Raw genomic sequence first — 25,451 nt, 5'->3', positions numbered from 1 at the left:
ACCTGGGTAATGTTTGGATTGAAAAGCCACAATTATTCTTAGTGCTGACCAATTCTCACTTTCCTAACGTTTAACACTTGTTGTGGTTTTGGTCTTAATTCTTTTTTTTGTTTGTTGAGAAATCAATATGGCAGCCGTCCAGCCTTCCTTCACTCCTACAGAGCCATCTTTGATTTTATTTTTATTTTTGCTTTCATTAACACCAAAAAGATGGTGGTGAGGAGGATCTCTCAGGATCACTGCATTTGAAGAACAGCGTGGAGCTGATGCCGGTGCGCAGGGATCTGATAGATCAAAAAGGAAAGGGGAAATAAAAAGAACTTCTACAAAGAGATATTTTTTTGTTTGAAAACCTCCTACTTCTATAGTATCCAACTGCACCCAGAAGTCTGCACCAGCCCCATATGTATCAGTACTTACATAGAGAGACAGGGAGTACTGTGCACTCAAGTTTACCTTCATACTTTACTCTCTAAGTGCTATGGTACCTCCCATATGTATAAATACAAATATACAGAGAAGGAATGTTCTGGGCACACAATAAGCTATACCCTCATACTGCACTGTCTAAGGGAAACAATATGGCACCTCCTTCCCATATGTATAAATACAAATATACAGAGAAGGAATGTTCTGGGCACACAATAAGCTATACCCTCATACTGTACTGTCTAAGGGAAACAATGTGGCACCTCCTTCCCATTTGTATAAATACAAATATACAGAGAAGGAATGTTCTGGGCACACAATAAGCTATACCCTCATACTGTACTGTCTAAGGGAAACAATGTGGCACCTCCTTCCCATATGTATAAATACAAATATACAGAGAAGGAATGTTCTGGGCACACAATAAGCTATACGCTCATACTGTACTGTCTAAGGGAAACAATATGGCACCTCCTTCCCATATGTATAAATACAAATATACAGAGAAGGAATGTTCTGGGCACACAATTAGCTATACCCTCTTATTTCAGGCCAGCTAGCTGGCAAGTAATGGGTTAAACCCCCTCAATGTGAGCTAAATCCGTGGTGCATCAGCATCCTAAATTCCCCCTTTAAGATTTCCAGACCTCGATGGATTATATCTTGAGCGGCTCTGTATACACATGACGATTTTTCCATTAATCACACTCAGTCTCATCTGTTTTGTGCATCATTTCCGCAGAATCCCAAATTATAGCCGGGTCACAAGCCAAAATTCGAAAATTCTCGGCTCAGCTCGGCCGTGCGGCCCCCACCTTGCAGTCTCAATCCACTTCCCTGTTTCCTCAGGGGAAAGACGAGTTTTGCCAAGAATGTTATTATTGCAGCGGTTTTCCTCCTCGTATTAACCCTTTCTGTGCTGGGTTCCTCTGTAGAGCACAGTGTTGGGTCTTAACTATTCTGCTTCTGGGTCCCTCTGCAGAACGTGTTAACCTTTCAACTGCCGGCATCCTCTATACACCTGTAATGGGGCATCATGTTTGCCATTTTCCTAAATGTTCAGCAGAGTAAAAGAACAAGATCACTCCGAAAGCTCCAGTGTAAACCACAGAACTGAAGCGAGTCTCAAAATTTTTGGGTCTAGGGACAATTTGTTTTTCTCTATAAAAAAATACGCCGGCACAGTCAGTACCAGACAGAATCACTGAGTGAGAAGTGGCAGTGGGAGAAGTAGAAGGACAAAAAGGGCGCAGGAGGAGTCAACTTTGCACAAACTCTTGCATTTATTTATTTTATACAGAATATGGCCATATTCCCAGGTAGCACTGTATATAAAGAGGCACATTTATCAAAGGTCGAATTTCGAATTCATGCAAGTTTTTAAAAACTCCCATAAACTTCCATGAACTAGAAATTTGACCAAAATTTATTAAAAAGAATTTGCTAAACTCGGATGAATAGGATTGAGCCGAAAACTCGAATTGAAGTCTATTAGAGTTTTAAAAACTCGATTCGATTCTCCAAAAAAAAAAAACTTGAATATCAGGAAGGTTGCAAACAATTCCAAATTAATACCAGGACGTCTCTCGTTGACTAAAAAAGCAATTCGGTAAGTGGCGAATAGTCGAATTAGAGTTGTTAAAGGGCCAGAGCATGATAAATCTCAAAAAATTTCAAAACTCAAATTTCATTTGAACAATTCGCTAATCGAATTGGGCCATAAAAAATATTCGAATTTCAAATTCGATTTTTCAATTAAACCCTTGATACGTCTGCCCCATAATGTCCATAATATGTTCCAAGGTATTGTACGGCCCTTTCCCAGGGCCCTTGCACTTCATGCTGATTCCTGGGCTTAGGGTTACCTTTTGCTAAATTTTTTTACCGACTGGTGGGGGGCGGGAACAAAAAAGGGGTGGAGTGTGATGTCAAAGGGGGCGAGACTATGACATAAAAGGGGCGGGCCGAGGGGTTTACAGTGGATTGGGGGCGGGCCGAGGGGTCTTTTTAAGGGTATTACAAATTTACCGGCAGCTGCATTGCCGGTAAATTTTTAATAACGGCCTTGCCGGGTGTTTTACCGGCTAGGCCGGTAAAATACCAGCCGGGTGGCAACCCTACCTGGGCCCCATATGGTCACAGACAGTAAAAATACAAGAAATCGTCAGTATCCCCACAAAGTCATTTTTTGGCTTCTATAACAAAAGACCTCCCTGGCGCCGTAATGGAGAGTAATGTGGCAGAACAAGTTACAATTGCCTTATGTTGAATATAGAACTTGTCATTCCTTATGACTGGGAATCTAACGTTCTTTCTAATAAAGCCTGTGTCACTAACTTCTTGGAAACTCTCAGTTTCTTTTCTTTACATTTACGTCAATAGCATGGAGATACTTTAAAGGGGAAGATTGTTATTTCTTGAATTATTTACCTTTCACTCACCCAAAATATAAAGCCTCTGCTACCCGACTGTTATTCAAACAACCTTTGGTTGTTAGGGAAGGTGGAACCCTAGCGACCAGATGGTTTAATTGCCTATATATAAACCGCACTCTGATGACTTTGTAAGTAAAAAAACAAAAATCTACTTTATTTCAACTTTCGGCTCTACCACTTGAGACGGCTCGAGTGTTAGAGCGAAACGTTGAAATAAAGTAGATTTTTCATCAGAGTGCGGTTTGTGATGCGTTATTACTACATTTTTTAACCAGCACCTAGGCGGATGCTTCCCAGCTTTGAGTGCACCTAATAGGACTGTGTGTATATATATATATATATATATATATATATATATATATATATATGCATAGAATGAGACAAGTTTTGAAGTATTAAAGGGGTTGTTCACCTTTTAAATTAAGTTTGATGTAGAGAGTGATATTCTGAGACCATTTGCAATTGGTTTTCATTTTTTATTGTTTGTGGTTTTTTTGAGTTATTTAGCTTTTTTGGTGTTTTTTTTAGTCAGCTGCTCTCCTGTTTGCAATTTAATCAATCTGGTTGTTGGGGTCCAAATTACCCTAGCAACCATGCACTGATTTGAATAAGAGACCGAAATAGGAGAGGCCTGAATAGAAAGATTAGTAATAAAAAGTAGCTATAACAATACATTTGTAGCCTGACAGAGCATTTGTTTTTTAGATGGGGTCAGTGATCCCCATTTCAAAGCTGGAAAGAATCAGAAGAAAAAGGCAAAGGCTTTCAAAAAAAAAAAACCTATATAAAAAATAAATAAATAATGAAGACCAATTAAAAAGTTGCCAAGCATTGGCCATTCTGCAAAATACTAAAAGGTGACTTAAAGGTGAGCCACCCCTTTAACTCCATACCCTTGAGGAAAATTATTTTCATTTTGCTAATGAAGGTGAATTGACCTTTAAGCTGTGAGTCTAACTTTTCCCAAGGGACCTGTTATCAAATATTGTTACAATTACTTATTTCCTTTTGCCAAAATTGTAACAAAAGTTTCCACAAATGCACCTGGTGGCTGTTCTGGGCTCTCTGACAAAAGCCAATTAAGTCAGAAACGTTGGTTCTTTTTCTGCCTGTTCAGTGCAGGAGAAAAACTGGACTTTCCAGTACAAATGAGGGACTGTGGGTTGAGCTGTCAAAAGAGGGACTGTCCCTCTAAAAATGGGACACTTGGGAGGTATGCTCCTAGAAAATCACCCCAAATTCTCAGGTTTAAGTGGAACTTACCCATTAATAAGGAACAAAGAACCCCACAGAACTATATAAATATCACGTCAAAGCTGAATCTCTCATAGAGCAGAAGAGAAAACTAACTGCGTTACTACTTACTATTTACTTCTGGACTAAAATGGGATGCGTAAGAGCCGAGTCTGTTTGTTTTGCTGCTGACCCTGTGCAGACTCAGGATGTTTGTTGCTGGGGGAAAAAAACATGTTTGTGCGGAACGCAGTTGCTGCAAACCCTCCCTAAAATAAATATTGTTTTAACATGAGAATACAGCGTAAAGTTTCCACTGTCGCATGAAAAGGTACCGCTGTCTTTGGCTGGAAAGCTAGCTGGGATTTGTAGTTCGGCACAGGATCTGAGCTTGAGCTTCTCTGTTGCTGCATTCTGCTGTCTTACAGCCTTCCACCCACATTACGATACTGAGCAAATATATATATATATATATATATATATATATATATATATATATATATATATATTTTTATATATATATATATATATATATACAGTACCTCCACTGTAACTTAAAAGGATATTAGAAGTCATCAAGGAGTTCTATGACCATATAAAAGCACAAGGCCTAAAGCCTTTAAGATAACTTATTCATAACAGGTTATCTTTTTTTTTTTTTTTTTTAGTAATACATGTTTCAGTTAGTCATGTGACTCACATGTAGCAATTATAACCGATGACATCACTAAGCACTATTTATGAATTCTATAATTTACAGGATATTCATGGCTCTTGTGATTATAAAGATGGGTAGTCTTTCTGGTAAGTCATGGTTATAGGCAGAAGCTGTAAGGCAGGAACTTAGAAACGTACAATTTGTTCATAAAAACACCTCCTCCCCACCCAGATCTACCATTGTTGTGCTGCACCCGAGACCTTATCTGAACCGTTTCTTTCTTTTATTCCTAAGATTTCATCGCACCTCTGTGTCAAGTTTCCTTCCTCTATCAGTTCATGTGTCTGCCCTCTCCCCTTCCCCAACAAAGCAACTTTCATGACTTAAAGGAACAGTAACACCAAAAAATTAGTGTTTTAAAGTAACAAAATTATGATGTAGTGTTGCCCAGCACTGTTAAAACTGATCTGTTTGCTTCAGAAACACTTTTATAGTTCATATAAACAAGCTGCTGTGTAGCAATGGCGGAAATTTTAAAAAAGACTATATGGCTCAGGTTAAATAGTGGATAACAGATAACACCATTATGTTCTACAGAGCTTATCTGCTGTGTAACCTGAGCCTTTTCTACACAGCAGCTTGTTTATATAGTAGTGTTTCTGAAGCAAACACAGCAGTTTTACCAGTGCAGGGCAACACTGCACTATATTTTTATTACTTTAAAATAGAGTTCTGCAGCGTGTCGCAAAAACCTGCAGTACCCTGCGGGTTGCGGGTATAGACGCGGGTCGGCGGACCTGTGGGGTCACGGGTCGGGCCGTGGGTCTTCTCAATAGCGATATTTAATCCTTTTTTCTGATCATGTCTACTTCCGATGATGTCACTTCCAGTTTACAATGACAACCCTTCCCATTTTACACCTTTTTTTCTGATCATGTCTACTTCTGATGATGTCACTTCCGGTTTACAACGACAGCACTTCCCGATTCTTGATGGTCAGCCGGTCCGGGTTGCCGAATAGTTACTTGCGGAGCAGGTCCAAGCGGATAAGAATGCAGGTCCGGGTTGCGAGGACGGGGTCCAAAAAATGGACCGGGCAGGACTCTACTTTAAAACACTTTCATTTTTTGATGTTACTGTTCCTTTAAAGGGATCTCTTCTGTGTTGTCACAAATTTAGCCCTGGTATATAAGTCTATATAATACACAAAAGCCATGAATATCCTGTAAATTATATCCTTATAAACGGTGAGTAGTGATGTCATCAGTTATAAACGGCGAGTAGTGATATAATTTCTGTCACATGACTCACTAAAATTTGTGTATTATAATAAATAACGTACCCCCAATTGTAAAATATGAGGATATTATAAGTTACCTCGGAGTTCCATGACCTGTATAAAAACACTCGGCCTTCGGCCTCGTGTTTTTATATGGTCATGAAACTCCTCGGTAACTTATAATATCCTTATATTTTACAAGAGGGGGTACTTTATTCACTATATCATGTGTATACAAGCTTTGGGGCCTAAAACATTTAGCAGTGAGCTGCCATATTGTTTCCTTTAGACAGTCGAGTATAACCCACAACTTACTGTCCATAAGCAACATTCCTTCTGAGTATTTAAGGGGAACTAAATGACGTGAACATTTCTTATTATAAATAGGAAATATTTAATATTTGATTATATATTTACCCTCGTCTTATGTACCAATACGTTTGGGTTGACTCACAGTCAAAAGCTAATGACCCTGAATTCAAAGTCCTACTTTTGGCCCCAAAAGACCGGGGCTCATTTATAAACACTGGCAGTAACCTATGGAAATCAAATGTTTGCTTTCACTGTTCAACCTGCAGCAGGCTCAAATTTGCCCAGCATTTATAAATGAGCCCCACGATTAACCCTTTCAGCGGCAAATCGCTGCGTCATGGACTGAAAGAGTTGATGTGAGCATGGCTGGGCCTCCCTAGGGCCACCACTATTACTAATGGATTTCAAATAACTGTAAACACCTTCATGCTTCTTTTGCCCTCCCCCGGCAATCGCTTTGTTTCCCATATAATTTTTGCGTGCCGCACAGCAGCGACGTTTAATACATTCCTCCCCATGTTCCTGTGTACAAAAGAAGCGGGTATGAAAAATATCTGTGTATTACTCACCGTTTCAAAGGCTTTGTAGGAAACTGCAAAGAACCCGCTACGCTTGCACACTTAGCCCACCTCCAAATTTTTGCTCTCTTGTTGTACTTCATTGAGAATGCGTGAGTGACTTTGAAAAAGCTCCCCTGCCGCGCGATGCCAGTCTCTTCTCCCCGTCCTGCATCCATCATTTTAGCTGCTATTCACAGACTGCAGCACTAAGTGCTCACATGACTAACCGAGCACAAAGTCTTCTCCTATCTATTCTACCAACCACCAACCTGCTAACACTCATGCCATGGAGCTGAGGGTGGGGAGTATTCCAGTTCAATTCTACATTCTGCTTTCTCAGACCGCAGGCATTAAAATATGAATTAATACACAGGGGATAATGGGCCCCCTACTGTTAATTATAAGGATATTAGAAGTCACTGAGGGGTTCTGTGACCATATAAAGGCACAAGGCTGCAGGCTGAGTTATACAGGGAACTCTGAGTATCACTCATGTATTATAAGGGATAATGAACCCCCTACTGTAATTTATAAAGATATTGGGAGAACTGAGGGTTCTGTGGCCATATAAAGGCACAAGGCTGCAGGCTGAGCTATACAGGGAACTCTGAATATCACTCCGGTATTATAAGGGATAATGTACCCACTACTGTAAATGATAAGGATATTAGAAGTCACTGAGGGGTTCTGTGACCATATAAAGGCACAAGGCTGCAGGCTGAGTTATACAGGGAACTCTGAGTATCACTCATGTATTATAAGGGATAATGTACCCACTACTGTAAATGATAAGGATATTAGAAGTCACTGAGGGGTTCTGTGACCATATAAAGGCACAAGGCTGCAGGCTGAGTTATACAGGGAACTCTGAGTATCACTCATTTATTATAAGGGATAATGTACCCCCTACTGTAAACGATAAGGATATTAGAAGTTACTGAGGAGTTCTGTGGCCATATAGAAGCACAAGGCAGGCAACTTTATAACACATCAACAAGGATTGTGTAAAGAGATGTACTTTACAGAAAATCCATGCTGTACAAATGACTGATCTGCTTTAGCCCAGCATGTGAATTGCAAGCGGCTACCTTTGGCGTTCTCCAAATCGCTGCAGCTAGGGTCACAAATTGACCTCTGCAGCTAATGGATTTCAAATAACAGACACTAGGGCAGTATTGGTGAGATCTTGTATGTTTACAATGCGTTTTCACCCTTTATTAAACCAATGTCTAAGAGCGTCAACCCAATTGAGGATAAGGATGGAATTCAAGCTGTACCTTACAGCAGTCTGTACTCACAAGTGGTGTCTCAACTGAAGCACATCTGCTGCTGTGTGGGGGACTTCTGGTCTTACATCACTATTTATTATTGTTTTTGACTTTATCCTACTGGAGGAGCAGTTTCCCTTCCAGTGAATTATCAGTACTGGTAACAAAGCTGGAAGTGGAAGTAAGACCTTCAAGGAAATACCTTTCCCAAAGACGGCCAATGAGTCACTTATCTTCATTCCTAAACCCAGAAATGTCTGGAGACACAGTTTGTCTTTTTAGTGATTTTCACATGGAGGGAAACAAAGAGGCAGCTTGCTGCTTTTTAGACTTCGAAGGCGCCAGGAGTATAAAGTATGTGAAGTATTTTATGTAATAACTTCCTGAACGGGTTCGGGTTACTGCCGTCCACTTAGCTCAGTCTAAGAAATGTAAACAAACGCAAGGGTGGATACAAAGGAGAAAGTTTCTCTCTGATTAGTCAGTTTGGGACCAGACGCCACACATAATAGTGATGTCATGGAATCCTTACGTTGTCCGGCCCTGGCCCCAAACAGTCACAAGGCGACTAATACACAACTTGTCATGCTGCTTGATAATGATTAATGGGAATTGTCTCATTTGTCTAGTCATTTAGACCTGAACTGTGAGTGGGTGGTTGAGTAGTGCTATATAAAGATGGGGGTATATATTATACAGTTTCATCATGTGCATATATGATATTGGGGTTACACTGTGACAGTGGTTGGGGGCAAGATGGGGGTATATCTGTGTCTATATATTATACAGTTACATTATGTGCATATATGATATGGGGGTTACACTGTGACAGTGGTTGGAGAAAAGATGGGGGTATATCTGTGCCTATATATTATACAGTTACATTATGTGCATATATGATATGGGGGTTACACTGTGACAGTGGTTGGAGGAAAGATGGGGGTATATCTGTGCCTATATATTATACAGTTACATTATGTGCATATATGATATGGGGGTTACACTGTGACAGTGGTTGGAGAAAAGATGGGGGTATATCTGTGCCTATATATTATACAGTTACATTATGTGCATATATGATATGGGGGTTACACTGTGACAGTGGTTGAGGGAAAGATGGGGGTATATCTGTGCCTATATATTATACAGTTACATTATGTGTATATATGATATGGGGGTTACACTGTGACAGTGGTTGAGGGAAAGATGGGGGTATATCTGTGCCTATATATTATACAGTTACATTATGTGCATATATGATATGGGGGTTACACTGTGACAGTGGTTGGAGGAAAGATGGGGGTATATCTGTACCTATACTGTATATTATACAGTTACATTATGTGCATATATGATATGGGGGTTACACTGTGACAGTGGTTGGAGGAAAGATGGGGGTATATCTGTGCCTATATATTATACAGTTACATTATGTGTATATATGATATGGGGGTTACACTGTGACAGTGGTTGAGGGAAAGATGGGGGTATATCTGTGCCTATATATTATACAGTTACATTATGTGCATATATGATATGGGGGTTACACTGTGACAGTGGTTGGAGGAAAGATGGGGGTATATCTGTACCTATACTGTATATTATACAGTTACATTATGTGCATATATGATATGGGGTTACACTGTGACAGTGGTTGGAGGAAAGATGGGGGTATATCTGTGCCTATATATTATACAGTTACATTATGTGCATATATGATATGGGGGTTACACTGTGACAGTGGTTGGAGGAAAGATGGGGTATATCTGTGCCTATATATTATACAGTTACATTATGTGCATATATGATATGGGGGTTACACTGTGACAGTGGTTGGAGGAAAGATGGGGGTATATCTGTGCCTATATATTATACAGTTACATTATGTGCATATATGATATGGGGGTTACACTGTGACAGTGGTTGGAGGAAAGATGGGGGTATATCTGTGCCTATATATTATACAGTTACATTATGTGCATATATGATATGGGGGTTACACTGTGACAGTGGTTGGGGGAAAGATGGGGGTATATCTGTGCCTATATATTATACAGTTACATTATGTACATATATGATATGGGGGTTACACTGTGACAGTGGTTGGAGGAAAGATGGGGGTATATCTGTGCCTATATATTATACAGTTACATTATGTGCATATATGATATGGGGGTTACACTGTGACAGTGATTGGAGGAAAGATGGGGGTATATCTGTGCCTATATATTATACAGTTACATTATGTGCATATATGATATGGGGGTTACACTGTTTACAATGTTTGTTGCTGTATCCCTCTGTAATTATATAACATGGACAAATTCCAGTACCCCACTTGCAAAATATTCTAATGGCAGAATTATAGAATCTCTGTTATGTTTACTAATCATCAAACTAAAAACAAGAGAAATCTCTTTATCCCCCCCCCTCCATTCTCTCTCTTTTTATTCTCCTTTCTCTCTTTAAAATTTTCTTTTTCACATCCAGCACAAGGCAAATTGATAGCTAATCATTTTCATTTTAACTCCATCTGACAAAGCGTTCCGGGGAGAACAGACTTTAGCCGCATCCTTAAATGACTGCCGTAACTGCGCTCCGCTTTTCGCTCTGCCTCCAATGCCCTTTGTTAACTTGTGTCTAGACACCACGCAGCCGGAATATTTGGGCAGAGGGATGGAGAAGATATTCGGCGTGAATAAACCTATGGGGGGGGGGATTTGGAAAAACTAGGTATTTGATAATATTTGTTCATAAACAGCTTTGCTGCCTCTGCACACTGTCTCTAATGTTTTACTATCAGGGGGACAGTCGTGAGAGACAATGGAGGTCACATACCAACCTATTGTCTGTCTGTTTTTCTCTATGTCTAGACAGATCACAGATGTGTGTTAGTGGCTATTGGGGGTTAACACGACTCTCATGCCCTCTGGATATACAGGATTTCTTGTCTTGGTGCTATATGTTATAATAAGCATATACGCATAATACAAATATATATCTATGTATTTGTAATAGAAATGATACCGGCTTAAAGTGTATAATGTCTCCGGTTTCCCTGCGTCTCTCAGAACACATATGTGTCCGTGTATTCCTATTTTTTTCGAGGGAAAGCGTGACGCACAGGGCAAAGCGGAAACGGCGAAATGTCAGAACAATGTAATGTAGCTGGTTGAATTACTTTTAATAAGAGCAAATGACTGGGTGATTCAGTTGGGTTAATGTCTATACTTACATTTAGCAGAGATTTCCCTGAATTAATTGCCTCTCTCATTTGTTCCTTGGTTAATGGACATGTAATTTTATGAGAGTCTGTCTTTTATTTCTGAATTTGTCTGGGGGCTGGAGGAGGGGTTGGGGGGGGTTATAGCCGAGAGTCTCTTTGCTTTTTATAGTTTGTTGTTTTTATTGCAGGTAGCGGCATTTGTAAATGGTAAACACCAAGGTTATCCTTTAAGTGGCTCTTCTGCTTGGATCAGAAAAACAGTTGTTGAAGTCGACTTAGAATAAACCCTATTTCTATAGCCTTAGTACAGTATGAGGGTATATATTTGTATTTATAAGTAGGGATAGGAGGTACCATGTTGTTTCCCTTAGACAGTACAGTATGAGGGTATAGCTTATTGTGTGCCCAGAACATTCCTTCTCTGTATATTTGTATTTATACATATGGGAAGGAGGTGCCATGTTGTTTCCCTTAGACAGTACAGTATGAGGGTATAGCTTATTGTGTGCCCAGAACATTCCTTCTCTGTATATTTGTATTTATACATATGGGAAGGAGGTGCCATATTGTTTCCCTTAGACAGTACAGTATGGGTGTATAGCTTATTGTGTGCCCAGAACATTCCTTCTCTGTATATTTGTATTTATACATATGGGAAGGAGGTGCCATATTGTTTCCCTTAGACAGTACAGTATGAGGGTATAGCTTATTGTGTGCCCAGAACATTCCTTCTCTGTATATTTGTATTTATACATATGGGAAGGAGGTGCTATATTGTTTCCCTTAGACAGTACAGTATGAGGGTATAGCTTATTGTGTGCCCAGAACATTCCTTCTCTGTATATTTGTTTTTATACATATGGGTGGGAGGTGCCCTAATATATTGGAATTAAAGGAGCTCTTATTTTTCAACATTGAAGTAACTACAAAGCACATCATAGAGCAGAGGGGTTGGGGGTAGGGGACAGTAGGTCACAAGGACAATGTAAGCTTCACGTTTGGCTTCAGAGTGAGGGCCCTGGGTAGGAGAACCTGCCTTTCATTGTCCAAAGCTGTAAATATTGTCTTTTCCTGAGAAAAAAACAATAATCAGGCCTTCTGTTATTTTATGTGTGACATAGGGAGTGGGTCAGAGAGGAGCAGATGTGTATCCTCTGCAAGTTTATGGGCAAGGATGCCGAGGCCCCAATAAACAAAGGTTACAAGAAATGGCTGGGGTGTTAGGTTATGGGACCTTCTCGTGTGAAACGGGGGAAAGACGTATTTGTTGGCCCCTGATAAAACTGACCATAGTGGGTGTAGACGTGATATGAACTTTTAAAGCGTAAGCCCCACTGGGGCTGGGACTGAACGGTTTATAATCTCTGTAAAATTCTTCAGAATAAGGTGGCATGATTGTATTTTTAAAGTGTTTGTATGATTTTTGTTTGATATGGGGATTCAGGTCTAGTCCTTGGATAGTTTTCATGTTTTGACAATAGTTAACTGAACTTCGGTCTTATGCTGGCCATAGACACAAAGATACTATAGTACAAAACAAAGATTCGGACGATTTTCAGGCCGTTCGGATTGTCCGACATTTTTTGTGCTATGGCGATCAGACAAGTTAAAAGATTTTTATCGGCACGTCTATGGCCAGCTTTAGTCTTCAAGTTGTTGCTGTGATTTGTGTCTAACCAACTGATGGTTAAGCTTTTTGCCTTGACTACTAATAAATAGGGATGCTCCGAATCCAAGATTTGGTTCGGGATTCGGCCTATATCGGCAGGATTCGGATTCGAATCTTGCATATGCAAATTATTGGCAGGGAGAGAAATCTCGTGACTTTTTGTCACAAAACAAGGAAGTAAAAAATGTTTTCCCCTTCCCATCCCTAATTTGCATATGCAAATTCGGATTCGGTCAAATCTTTCGTGGAGGGTTCGGCCGAATTCAAAATAGTGAATTCATGGGATCCCTACTAATGAATGAATTTTCTGCCGAAGCTACTAGTAGTTTCTTTGCGCCTTGACAACTAATTGGCAGACTTTGGGTCTAGTAATAGCTATATTATTAATGAATTATTATCTGAATTATGTAGCATATGCTACAAATACCTTAACATTCGGACCTTGGCTATCGAAGGTTGATTTTTGTGTCCACGCTACTAATTGGTCCAGTCTAGGCTTGAGCCTCGCCTATTTGTAGAGAACATACTTTGCAGAATGTGCCATGACAGCAGCTGAGCCGTTTGCCTCAATGTCATTTCTCTCACTAATGAGAAATCACATTTTGGCCTCTTTTTAGGTTCTCGGGGGGGAAAGCGAAATGAGGCTAAATAATATGAGAGGCAGAATTCTATTTTAACAGGTCAGGGAGGACAAGGAGTCTCCCTTTATGCACTACTTGCTGCCTCTGCTAAGGCCAAGTTTACCTCGTCTTCTCGCCAGACATTTAAAACTTAAGACCTCAGACATGGGGTTGGTTAGCACACCATTGTATTTGTTCTATGTAGCAAGATACTGACAAGACATCCCCTAAACTTAATTTTGGGTTTTTTGACTCCTCCCAGCCCCCAGGGTCAGACAACAAGATACAAAGGGTCTGTTTGTTGTCCCCAGATTGCTGCTTACATAAGAGCGTATGTTAGAATTTATTTGCATTTTGTCTGGAATCCCAAATACAGACTGTCTGATAGATAGAGCCCAGCATGGCTCAGACGTGTTTGCTGATCATTCCAGGAACTGAATGAGGGGACGAGGCTTCTGTCACTTATGAGTTTCTGCAATGAGAAATGTAATGATTTTTTTTACAAGTAAGAATGTTAATAAGTTAAATGGCATTGGTACAGGTCATTCTGCCCGTGGGATGCTTATTAAAAACTATGACGGGAAAGGTGTAGTAGTTCTTTAAACCTATGCCCCATTTGGCCGGGCATTAAGAAGGTTGTCCAGAACCCATCATTATGTCAATATTCTTGTGTTTCTTCCTGGCGGATCTTCAGTGCGATGTTGGCTTCTTCTGTTTCATACCAGACACAAAGGCATCTGGTTCAGCCACTTTTAACCATTCGCGTCCCATGCCACGTTTAACAATTCGCTTCCCATGCAGAGAATACTATAATATTATAATAGTAATAATAAGATATAATTAATTATTATTGGAAGCAAAACCAGCCTATTGGGTTTATTGAATGTTTACGTGATTTTCTAGTAGACTTAAGGTATGAAGATCCAAATAACAGAAAGATCCATTATCCAGAAACCCCCAGGTCTCGAGCATTCTGGATAACTGGTCCCATACCTGTATTCCTTATAGTTGTGAATGTATGGACATTTTTTCTTATTTGATAAACTTTATAAACACTTTATAGAGATGAGAGTATTAACATTATAACAACAAGCAGTTCCTGTGAGATGCTTTAGAAACGACAGAAGACTGTTCCTACTTAATGCATTAGGAAATGCGCATGGACGTAGACTAAATAGCATATTTTTGTCTAAAGCAAATTCCTCTCTTTCTCCGGCTCTACGTCCATTGTTCTTGTGGATGAGTGTAGAGTGATAACAAGCCTGTAAGTGATGAGTGAGCGGAAAGGGCCCTGGACAGGCACGTGAATAGGGTGCTGAAAGCTGAGCTGCACTGGGATCTCATTCACCTATATATTGTCTGCAACAGCAAAGTGCATATATCCTCATTGGGTCTCTAACACTGAATCCATACATTTACTATGCCTAGAAGGTCCCTTATATATATATATATATATTAATAGTCTTGTCATGGAAAAAACATTGTTTTTCAAAACGCATCAGTTAATAGTGCTGCTCCAGCAGAATTTTGCACTAAATCGGTTTCTCAAAAGAGCAAACAGATTTTTTTTATATTTAATTTTGAAATCTGACATGGGCAGGGTGGCCACCCGGCCAGTAAAACATCTGCCAAGGCCAGGCCGGTATTACAAATTTGTAATTTGTAACTTACACTTTTTTGGCCTTCTGGCCATCGCACGATGTGGCCCCGCCCCTTCTGCATCACAGTACGTGGCTCTGCCCACTGGTTTGCATCACAGAACACCCCTTTTGTTCCTGCCCCACCACCGGCCGGTAAAAACGTTGAAAAAAGGTGGCAACCCTAGAGATAGGGATATACATATTGTCAGTTTCCCAGCTGCCCTAAGTCATGTGATTTGTGCTCTGATAAACTTTAGTCACTCTTTACTGCTGTACTGCAAGTTGGAGTGATATCACCCCCTCCCTTTCCCCACAGCAGCCTAACAACAGAACAATAGGAAGGTAACCAGATAGCAACTCCTTAACACAAGATAACAACTGCCTGGTAGATATAAGAACAGCACTCAATAGTAAAATCCAGATCCCACTGCGACACATTGAGTAGGAGAAACAACAACCTGCCAGAAAGCAGTTCCATCCTAAAGTGCTGGCTCTTTCTGAAAGTACATGACCAGGCAAAATGACCTGAGATGCACCTACACACCAATATTACAACTAAAAAAAATACACTTGCTGGTTGAAATTTTATATTGTAGAGTGAATTATTTTCAGTGTAAACAGTGTGATTTAGAAATAAACACTACATCATAAAAATCATGACAGAATCCCTTTATGCATGCATTTGTTTTATAATGATTGGCTGCCATAATGATTCCTAAGGGGGAGATACAAGTGTAGCCAATAGACTCCAGTGAAACAGTGACCCCTAGTGGTCACATTTTCATGCAAAATTATGAGAATTCTTTCTTGATTTAGTCAAGCAACTGATTCTTAGCAGGAAACATATTTAATTGCCTCCGGCCTCTGCTGGGAGGTCAGTGCCAGGATGCAAACCCATATTTTGTAATTTAGTAATGGTTTCCACCGCAGTAAGTGCATGCAACGTTGATTTAATTAATCCTGTGGCAGACAGCAGCCTAACTCTTTCCTTGACGCCATAGTTTGCCTGGGTGCCTCTCACCTGGTGCCCAGCTCATACAGGTACTGCCGCTGCTTCTTTAGCTCAGGGAGCTGCTATTTATTGTGCAAGCAGCAGCTGTTTGGCTGGTCTAGACTTTATGCAAATAAACCCTATCTCTCTCTTTTGCTTGAGAGAGAGTGGAACTTGCCCGTGCTTGGGCGATATCGTCATACTTACACGGCTGATATAAATACACCTGCCAATATGCTACGCCCTGGCCGGCCTTTATGGGGGTGACATAGGTCAGCCGGCTCTAGGGAACAGTTGCTTTGAGTCCAAAACAGATGGCAGAACATTCTTGGTGGAGGTCAGACTCACTACTCCAAGCAGCTGGGAGCTACAGGACTACAATTCCCAGCATCCTCCACCAGATAAGTGTTGCCATATCATCACTTTACTACCAGACACAAGTAAAATGAGTCTTTTCCATAGCTCATCACTCTAGAGGTATATCCAAAAAGTAGCAGGGCTGAACTCTGGCAAGTTGTATGATGTGTTGGTGGTACTCCTGCAGGGTATCCTGTGGTGAAACCCTAATAGATCAATGTGATAGAAAGGAGGTAATTGCAGGAAGTCCACGGCAGCAAGCTGAGTCTGCAAGTGTATCTTTATTGGGGTAGTGAACAGCACACTACATGTTTCGGGCAAGGCCCTTTATCAAGTGTGGGACACTTGATAAAGGGCCTTGCCCGAAACATGTAGTGTGCTGTTCACTACCCCAATAAAGATACACTTGCAGACTCAGCTTGCTGCCGTGGACTTCCTGCAATTACCTCCTTTCTATCACATTCACTCTAGAGGTATTCATCATGGCTCCTCAGAAATCAAACCGGATGGAGATATAACAATAATAGTTTAATCATACAAAGCTTTCTGCTGCTGACAATTTGTAGGTCCAACTGTCACCATCTTATCCTGCTCTCTCCATCTTTCTCTGCTGTTATTTTGCAAATTATGCCCCCTCCACACTCTTATAGCTGTTGCTGTAAAGGGGCCCACTCTAGTTTGGGCAGCCTCCTCTCTAAAAACCTGCCTGCATCAGAGCATGACTACACTTCACCTATAGCTGTAAGGGCAGAGACAGATGAGAAGATTCAGGGAGATTAGTCACCCAGGGGACAAGTTGCCCCTTCTTTGGGCGACTAATCTCCCTAAACTGCCTTCCCGCCGGCTAGAATCTAAATAGTTGGCGGGATGGTACTCGTATCGCTTCATTTTCCGATGTTACCTCATGAGGCAACTTCGGAAAATCTATTTGTTGCTGAGCGACTAAATCTCCCCGAATCTTCTCGTCTCTGCCCTTAAGGTTGCTCTCGTGGATTAACAGAGAATTGTGGGAGTTGTTACTGACACTTTACTTCCTCACTGCGCAACCCATTGCATTGAATTGTATTGTATGGATTGTTGGAAACAATTCTGATTTATTTAAACTGAATTTAAAAAAAAACTTTTATAGAACAGTCCCCGACAAGCTCTGTGATTGACTTGTGAATTCGGCCACTGAGTTCTGAGTACTGCAGGGCCTGAGATAAAGCTTGCAACCACCGGCTCTAATGAGAGCCGAGGGTTCCAAAATTTTAAAGCCTGATAAACAAAATGACTATATGTGAAAGTCAGTGCGGGGAAGGGAGTGAGCCGAATGTCAATGAGTTTCCATCCTCTCATCGAAAACCGCAACTAATAAGATTACAAAGTTTGAGGCATTTCCATCGGATCGGTGACTGACTGGACTCAAGAGATTACACTCGACTATGTGGGATAGTGATAGCACCTGTCTATATGGCACCTCAATGCCCACCTATCACCTCCTGCTAAACCTGCCCCAGCAACTCCCCATGTCTCACAGTCGATGCCAAATTGCCAGATAACTTGGAGATGAAGGGGCAGGAGATGGGCGATTAGTCATTTCAGTGGCATGGCTACTCATTTAAGAGATTTGTATGTGCCTGTCAGTCTCGGGTTGTCATCTGGCCGGTATTTTGCCTGGCTGGTAAAAATTATGCTTGAGCCCAATGTTATTAATAGGGAAAAAAGATAAATATATAGGAAGGCCAGTATTTTTTTGCAGAAAAGGTGGCAACCCTACTGACAGGTGTAAAGTAATGGCAGCTGGAACGTGGATTAGAGTCCTGCAGCGGGTCGGGTACCCACGGGTTACCCGCAAAAATCTTTGGTACCCTGCGGGTTGAAGTTCCGGGTGCGGGTATAGACGCGAATTTGCGGGTCGAGCCAAAGGGTCTTCTCAATAACGATTTTTACTCCTTTTTTTCTGATCACGCTTCCGATGATGTCACTTCAGGTTTACAATGCCAGCACTTCCTGATTCTTGATGGTCAGCGGGTCTGGATTGCGGATAAGGTACTTGCGGGTTGGGTGGGATATCGGGTCCAAGCGGGTAAGAATGCGGGTCCGGGTTGCGGATTGCAGGCTGTGGGTATGGGTCGGGTACGGGTTCCAAAAAAATGGATCTGCGCAGGACTCTAATGTGGATGCCGGATTAAGCAGTGCTAGCAGTTTAATATGTCATCAATTCAAACCTTAGATATTTCGCCTTCTAATCCAGGCCATTGGGGGGGCACTATTTTATTTTATTATGGCATTAGTACAGCTACTGGTAAGAATATAATGGGAAATAAGCCTCTGTTTAGAATAACTCGTGCCCCTGTACACTTAGGGGGTTAATTTACTAAACTCAAAAACTCAAATTTTTCATGAAAAAAAACTAGAATTTTTTGATATTTATTAGACCCCGAAATCCGAATCTGAAAATCCTCCATCTCAGACCTGTCGAGGTTATGTATAAGTCAATGGGAAAAGTACCTTTTCCAATTTGAAGATATCGTGGTTTGCACTGGGTTTAGCCCAATAATCCGATAAATTTGGGGTTGAAAAAAATCGATTTGGGGAAAAAAGTCTGAAAAAAAATGTACGATTTGTGTTTTCGCTTGTTTTTTTCCAATCCGAATTATTCTAGTTAGTTTAGTAATAAATAAGATAAAAACTTCATCATGGGAGTTTGGTTGAACTTTTTTATTAAAATAATGATATAAAGTTGGATTTTAGTAAATAACCCTCTTAGGAATATAAATAATATACCCGAGTAGGGTATATTTTTCTTTAAATCTATTCAACTGCCATAATTTGCTCACATCACCCTCTAAGTTGGAATCAGGTTCTTACTGGAGCATTAAGGGCCCACCAGGGCTGAGAAACTAAGGGCTGAGAAACTAAGGGCCTCCCTAGCAGTCTTGGGGGCTGAACGCCAGCTGCACATTGCGCCACATCATTTTTTTTCTTTAGGCGGAGGTGGGCGATTGGGAGAGCGGGTCTGGGCCAGCGTGGTCCCATGAGAGCCAGGGCCCACAGAGTTTTTTTCCCGGTGTCCCACCAGCCCAGTCCAACCCTGATCGCAATTTAGTGCCCTTGATCGTAAATGAATTGCGTCTCCATGGCTTTCCAAGGCAGTGCTCATCTTATTATATGTTTATCTGTTCAGCCGAGGATGCTGGGAAATGCAGTTCAAGGGGGACAGAACAGTTTGGGGAGGAGTCACTTTAATCTCTGTGGTCAGAGGTACAAGTGAATTTCTTTGGAACATTTGGAAGATGAGTATGGATCATATTAGCCAATGGTTGGATATATGGATGCCTCAACTCAACTACAAGAGTTTGGGAGGTTTTCGGGCAATCTGAGATCTAACCAGTTGTGCCTGCGTCCAGGGGGTTGTTTCCCTAGAGTGGCCCCCCCTTTTACGTGCTGAGGTTATCTCAAGGGCAAATATGCCTTCGCCCCTTGGCTGCCAGTGTCTTTTGCCCTCTGTGTACAAAGCTCAGGCAAGTTGGGGAGGCAGAATTCACAGTTTAAAAGGTCAATCTGAGCCGGTCAAGCATCAAACATCCAAATAAAAGGCCTTGAATTCCAATGAGGGAGCATTTAAATGAGCCAGTGTTTTCCCATTTTAGCGTGTCCCTTTCTGCCCGGCCTGGCGGCATAAAGACGTCTGTTCATCAGAAATTGGAATCGGTCACACTGCAGCCACAGCCTGATGTGTGACAAGGGCAGAGGCGTGAAGAAGGGGTGTGGGGTCCCTGGGGGTGGGGGTTAACCCTCCTATTCTAGATACCGATATTATTAGGGGATGTTGTTATTAACATATAAATGGGACAAATACCTTTGGCCTTGCGTCTACGCGATTGCATGAAATTACCTCACGGCTTAGGATTCTCCGTCAACAAAGGCGGAATTTTATGGACAAAACAAAATATGTTCCTCTATAAATGGCGCACAATGCCAGGATGAAGATGTAGCGCCCCATCAATACCACCGGCCCCTCGTAAACGCGCCAAAGAAACTTTGTATTGTTTCATTAAACAGGTTGTACCCATAATGCTTAGAGCCATCCATTAGTTGATAATCTTGCTGGCTACCTCATTAAAGGGATTATATGCTCCATTACTCTTAGGCTGTGCAATGCGAGGGTATGGCTTATTGTGTGCCCAGAACATGCCTTCTCTGTTTATTTGTATTTATACTGATGGTGTGAGCTGCCATAAGTTTCCTTTTCATCGTTCTCGGTGCTGAGTTTAATCCAGGGATTCGGATATCATTACTATAATTGTTGGGAGTTTGCATGCTATTGGATACAGGCTCTGTCTCTAACTCAGGGAATTGTCTCTGTGTTCTCTCCACAGCGGAGCTGGAGTTCGTCCAGATAATCATTATCGTGGTGGTGATGATGGTGATGGTTGTGGTTATCACTTGTCTCCTAAACCACTACAAGCTCTCGGCTCGATCCTTCATCAACCGGCACAGCCAGGGGAGACGGCGAGAGGAGAACCTTTCCTCGGTAAGGTTACATACTGCACTCCTGCACTTATTTTCTAGCGAATAAGTTATGTGTAAATATATTTTTGCTGTTGAAGGCAGTATTTGTTTATCGTTTTCTCTTAAAACAGTGTATCAGAAGTCACTTCTCCTCTGGGGCTGGTTAATCAACGTGAAAATTAAAATTTAAAATAAGCTTCAGCATACTGAAATAAGAAACTTTCTAAATACAGCCAATTAGAAATACTGTACCGTTTTTGAAATAATCAAGTTTATCTTCACTATTCCCCTCTCCTAATTCTGTCTTCATTCAGGAGTTAGGTGTCAGATGAATGATCCAATATATCTTATAGGGGGGCTCCTTTTGCCTAGAAGATGCATTAGAGTTAACTCTATTAAAATCACCAGAAATCATGTCTCTCTACATGCAGAATTTGTGCAAAAGGCAGTTATTTTGTTAGATTTTGTTTGTACTGGAATAAGTTATTTAAATGAGCTCTAATTCATCTGCTAAGTAACTAACTGTCAATGAATATCTGACACCCAACTGCTGCATGAAGACAGAATGAAGAGAAACAGATGCTGAGTGAATATAAACTTGATTATTTCAGAAACAATGCAGAATTTTTAATTGATTGTATTTAGAAAGTTTCTTACTTCAGCACGAGGAAGCTTATATTAAATTTGCATTTATGCCATAGTTCTTAGTCATAGTACTTAGTCATATTACTTTAAACATGCCAACCCCCAAGTTGAAGGAGCATTTTTCACTACTTATATAATATCAACTTCGTGGTAATGTGCTGGGGGAGGGGGATGTGGATACAGGCCGCAGTCTCTGGTGGAAGTTTCATTTTGTTTTGGCAAAGGAAGCAGTTTGGCAGCTCTCGCTCTCGTAGTAAAAAACATTACATCTAACACATCTTTATTTTCTTACCCAGGAAGGAAATCTTTGGCCGTCAGAAAGCACAGTGTCAGGAAATGGAATCATAGAGGTAAGAGGAAATGCGTTCATCTACTCATACACAGAATTAAAGGGAGACGCCACCCAAATAGTTATTCTATGCAGTTTCCCAATATTCAGTCATTCCTCATTCTCACTGGGTTTATAGTTATGTGTAAAGGTCATTGCTATTGCCTGTCAGCGTCTGTCTGTCCCTTTTAACAATGTAACAGGAATAAGTTCTTCTCCAGGTCTGCTAGCCAGCTGTTTTTTTCTTTCTGTCCAGACCATGGGGCAGATTTGCTAAAGGGCGAAGTGACTAATGCTGGCGAAAATTCGCCAGCGTGACGTCATTTCGGCACTTCGCAGATTTACTAACGGACGCAGGCATAACTTCGCTAGCAAAAGAAACAGCCTGTAGCGATCATTCACACAGTCGAATTTTCGCTCTGGTGAATGGACGTTACTCCGCAAATTCACTAAGATGCGGATTTTACTAAACGTTACCTCATTCACCAGACTTGTCTTCGCCAGCTCAGACCAGGCAAAGTGCAATGGAGTGCATAGGACTTCCTCCCAAAAAACGCTGGCGTCTTTTCCCTTTTTTCAGAGCGATAGCCTGCAAAGGTCCATAAAAATTTTTTTGGGGTAACCGGGTTCCCCCCCTACATTTTCTAACATATGGTGCATAAACTATACACTGGGCTCATGTGTAGGGCAATATTTTCTTTATTAAGGTTCCCTGGACTCGTGTAATGTAATGTATTTGCTGAAACATATACGTCCATTGCTTTTTAATTTCCTGCCATATGTAACTTAGCCAATGCTAGCACATCTTCGATTTGATTGTCAAAGTAACGATGGCGCAACTTCGCCAGCGTTCGGCACCCTCGACGCAACTTCGCATTTTAGTGAATTAGCGTTGTCCTGGCGAATTTACGCCTGCCCAAGTATTGCAATCGCTGCTTAGCCGTCACTAGCAACGTTTCACCAGTTAGTGAATTTGCCCCTATATCGTTCAGGTCTGGACTGGGAGCAGAGCTCCTAGGCTAAACCCTGTACCAGATCATTATCAAGTCATGTTTTAATGTTTCTATATTGGTTTATTTGGGTCAAATAAAGGGAAATTACGGGACTAATAATAATACAGTAATTGCAATCCTGGGGAACAGGTTGGGTAACGTATAGGGCATTTTCATCATAGTCTAAATACATTGTCCCTTTTTGTTCTGGTTCCAGCAGCACATTTACACCCCTCGGCCATCGGACAGGCTCAGTGTTCCATCTTTCCTGCAGAGAGATCGTTTCAATCGATTCCAGCCTACGTACCCCTACATTCAGAATGAGATAGACCTTCCACCCACTATCTCCTTATCAGATGGCGAGGAGCCACCACCTTACCAAGGACCTTGTACCCTGCAACTCCGGGACCCTGAACAACAGATGGAACTTAACCGAGAATCTGTTCGGGCCCCGCCAAACAGAACCATTTTTGATAGTGACTTAATAGACAGCTCTGTGTACGGGGGTCCCTGCCCTCCAAGCAGCAACTCTGGTGTCAGTGCCACCTCCTACAGCAGCAACGGGAGAATGGAAGGACCCCCTCCAACCTATAACGAAGTCATAGGTCACTATCCCAGATCTTCATTTTACCATTGCCAGCAGCCGAACCTCGCCACGCCATCCATATTGGAAAGCAACAGACTTCAACCGGGGAATCATGGCCTTGACAGCACAATTACAAGGAGCAAAGATAAAGACAGGCAAAAAGGGCAACCGTTTTAGAGTTTAAAAAAAAAAGGAGCGAACAAAAAGAAATTTCAAAAAGACAATTAACACTCTGCACTTCTAACTGGTCCGTCCGGTTGTCGGAGAATCCTGCAACGTCAATGAAGTTGATCGCCTTTCTCAGCGACGGACGGGACCATGAAATCTAGAAGAGGAAAATCTTAAAGGGAGGAGTTTAATTTTAAAAAATTAAAAAAAAAAAAAAAAAAAAAGCAACTCCCTTCCTTTCCACTTCTTCCTGTATAAATATTTACATGTTATGTCTGGTTTTCGAATGCACAAGGAGGAAGAGCTTGCAATGATTTTTTTTTTTTATTATAATTTTTTATTTTGTCCCGCTGCATCGTGAAATCAAATCCTACCAAGTTGCTTTTATATTATTATTATTATTATTATAAATGTGTTTTTTTTCTATGTTTCCAAGTTAAGCCGTGTATGAATGCTTTACCCGACACCATCTCTATTTACATGGTATATATCATTTTTTTTTTCTCTTAATATCCCATGATAATGTTAAGGAAAAAAAAAAACATTTGCACAAAACTATTTGTTAAATATCTGCAATATAGAAATCTATATATAAATATATATGAAATACAAGAAGTGTATGCGTGGGTAGGTAGTGTTTTTTGTAATGCAAGAGGCCTCTCGCTATATATATATATTTTTTTTTTTTGCTTTTCTGAAACAGAAAAGTGAAAAAATTGAATTTTTTTGTTTTGTTTGAGTGCCAATTTCCGAAAGTGTGTTGTACGTTGTGTAAAAACAAAAAAGCAGGGGTTTAGAGTTATTTATATAAATGTTGAAAAGAATTTTGCACTATTTTTTGATATGAATATACCAGTGCTTGTGTTAGCAAAAAAAAAAACAACAAATAACGTCTACCACACTTAAAATGTAGAATTTTCTTTTTTTTTTTCAAATTCCTTATAGTATCAAAAAGATTAAAACGGGAATCCCTGGGGGGGAAATGCATCTTGGTATTGTTCTGGAAAGCATCTCCATGTATTTATTTAATTGAAAGAATTGAAACTGTAGAAAGCTTTAGCTCTGACTGGATAAGGGGTTGGAGTGGGTCCTGTTGCATTGCACACTCATGAATTTTTTTTTGTTGATACAGATATCTGGAAACCTGTTATCCAGAAAGCTCCAAATTACGAAAGAGCGGTCTCCCATAGACTCCATTTTATCCAAATAATCCAAATTTTTAAAAATCATCATCTTTTTCTCTGTAATAGTACCTTGAACCTGATCCGATTTAAAATAAATGACTCCTTATTGGAGGCAAAACCATTCATTTTATGGGGAGGCACATTTATCAAGGGTCGAATTTTGAACTGATGTGAGGTTTTTTTTTTAAACTCCCATAAATTTGAAATTCAACTAATCAAAATGTATTAATAAAATAAAATTTTTCAAACTCAAACGAATTTAAACAACCTGAAAACTCGAATTTGAATCGAAATTTGATCAAACTAATTTTGTAGTTGTTTTAGGCCTCCCTGGCATTCAAGTTTATTTCTGAGAAGTCGAATTGAATTTGAAT

General features: G+C 40.6%; 1 protein-coding gene across 3 annotated transcripts in view; it reads left to right on the top strand.

The window, feature by feature from the left end:
* The window catches only part of pmepa1.L (prostate transmembrane protein, androgen induced 1 L homeolog), a 40,867-nt gene extending 16,750 nt beyond the window's left edge, over window positions 1-24,117 (top strand). For 2 of the 3 annotated variants that reach the window (NM_001171891.1, NM_001114835.1), the window contains 3 exon segments: window positions 21,042-21,196; window positions 22,116-22,169; window positions 23,357-23,963. In NM_001171891.1, coding sequence (NP_001165362.1) covers window positions 21,042-21,196; window positions 22,116-22,169; window positions 23,357-23,902 — 755 coding nt within the window. In that variant the 3' untranslated portion in view covers window positions 23,903-23,963. 3 annotated transcript variants of the gene reach the window in all.
* The last annotated feature ends 1,334 nt before the right edge of the window (window positions 24,118-25,451 follow it).

The sequence above is a fragment of the Xenopus laevis genome, chromosome 9_10L (assembly GCF_017654675.1).
Source record: "Xenopus laevis strain J_2021 chromosome 9_10L, Xenopus_laevis_v10.1, whole genome shotgun sequence".
Taxonomy (NCBI): Eukaryota; Metazoa; Chordata; class Amphibia; order Anura; family Pipidae; genus Xenopus; species Xenopus laevis.
This window is presented reverse-complemented; position numbering and strand designations above follow the sequence as displayed.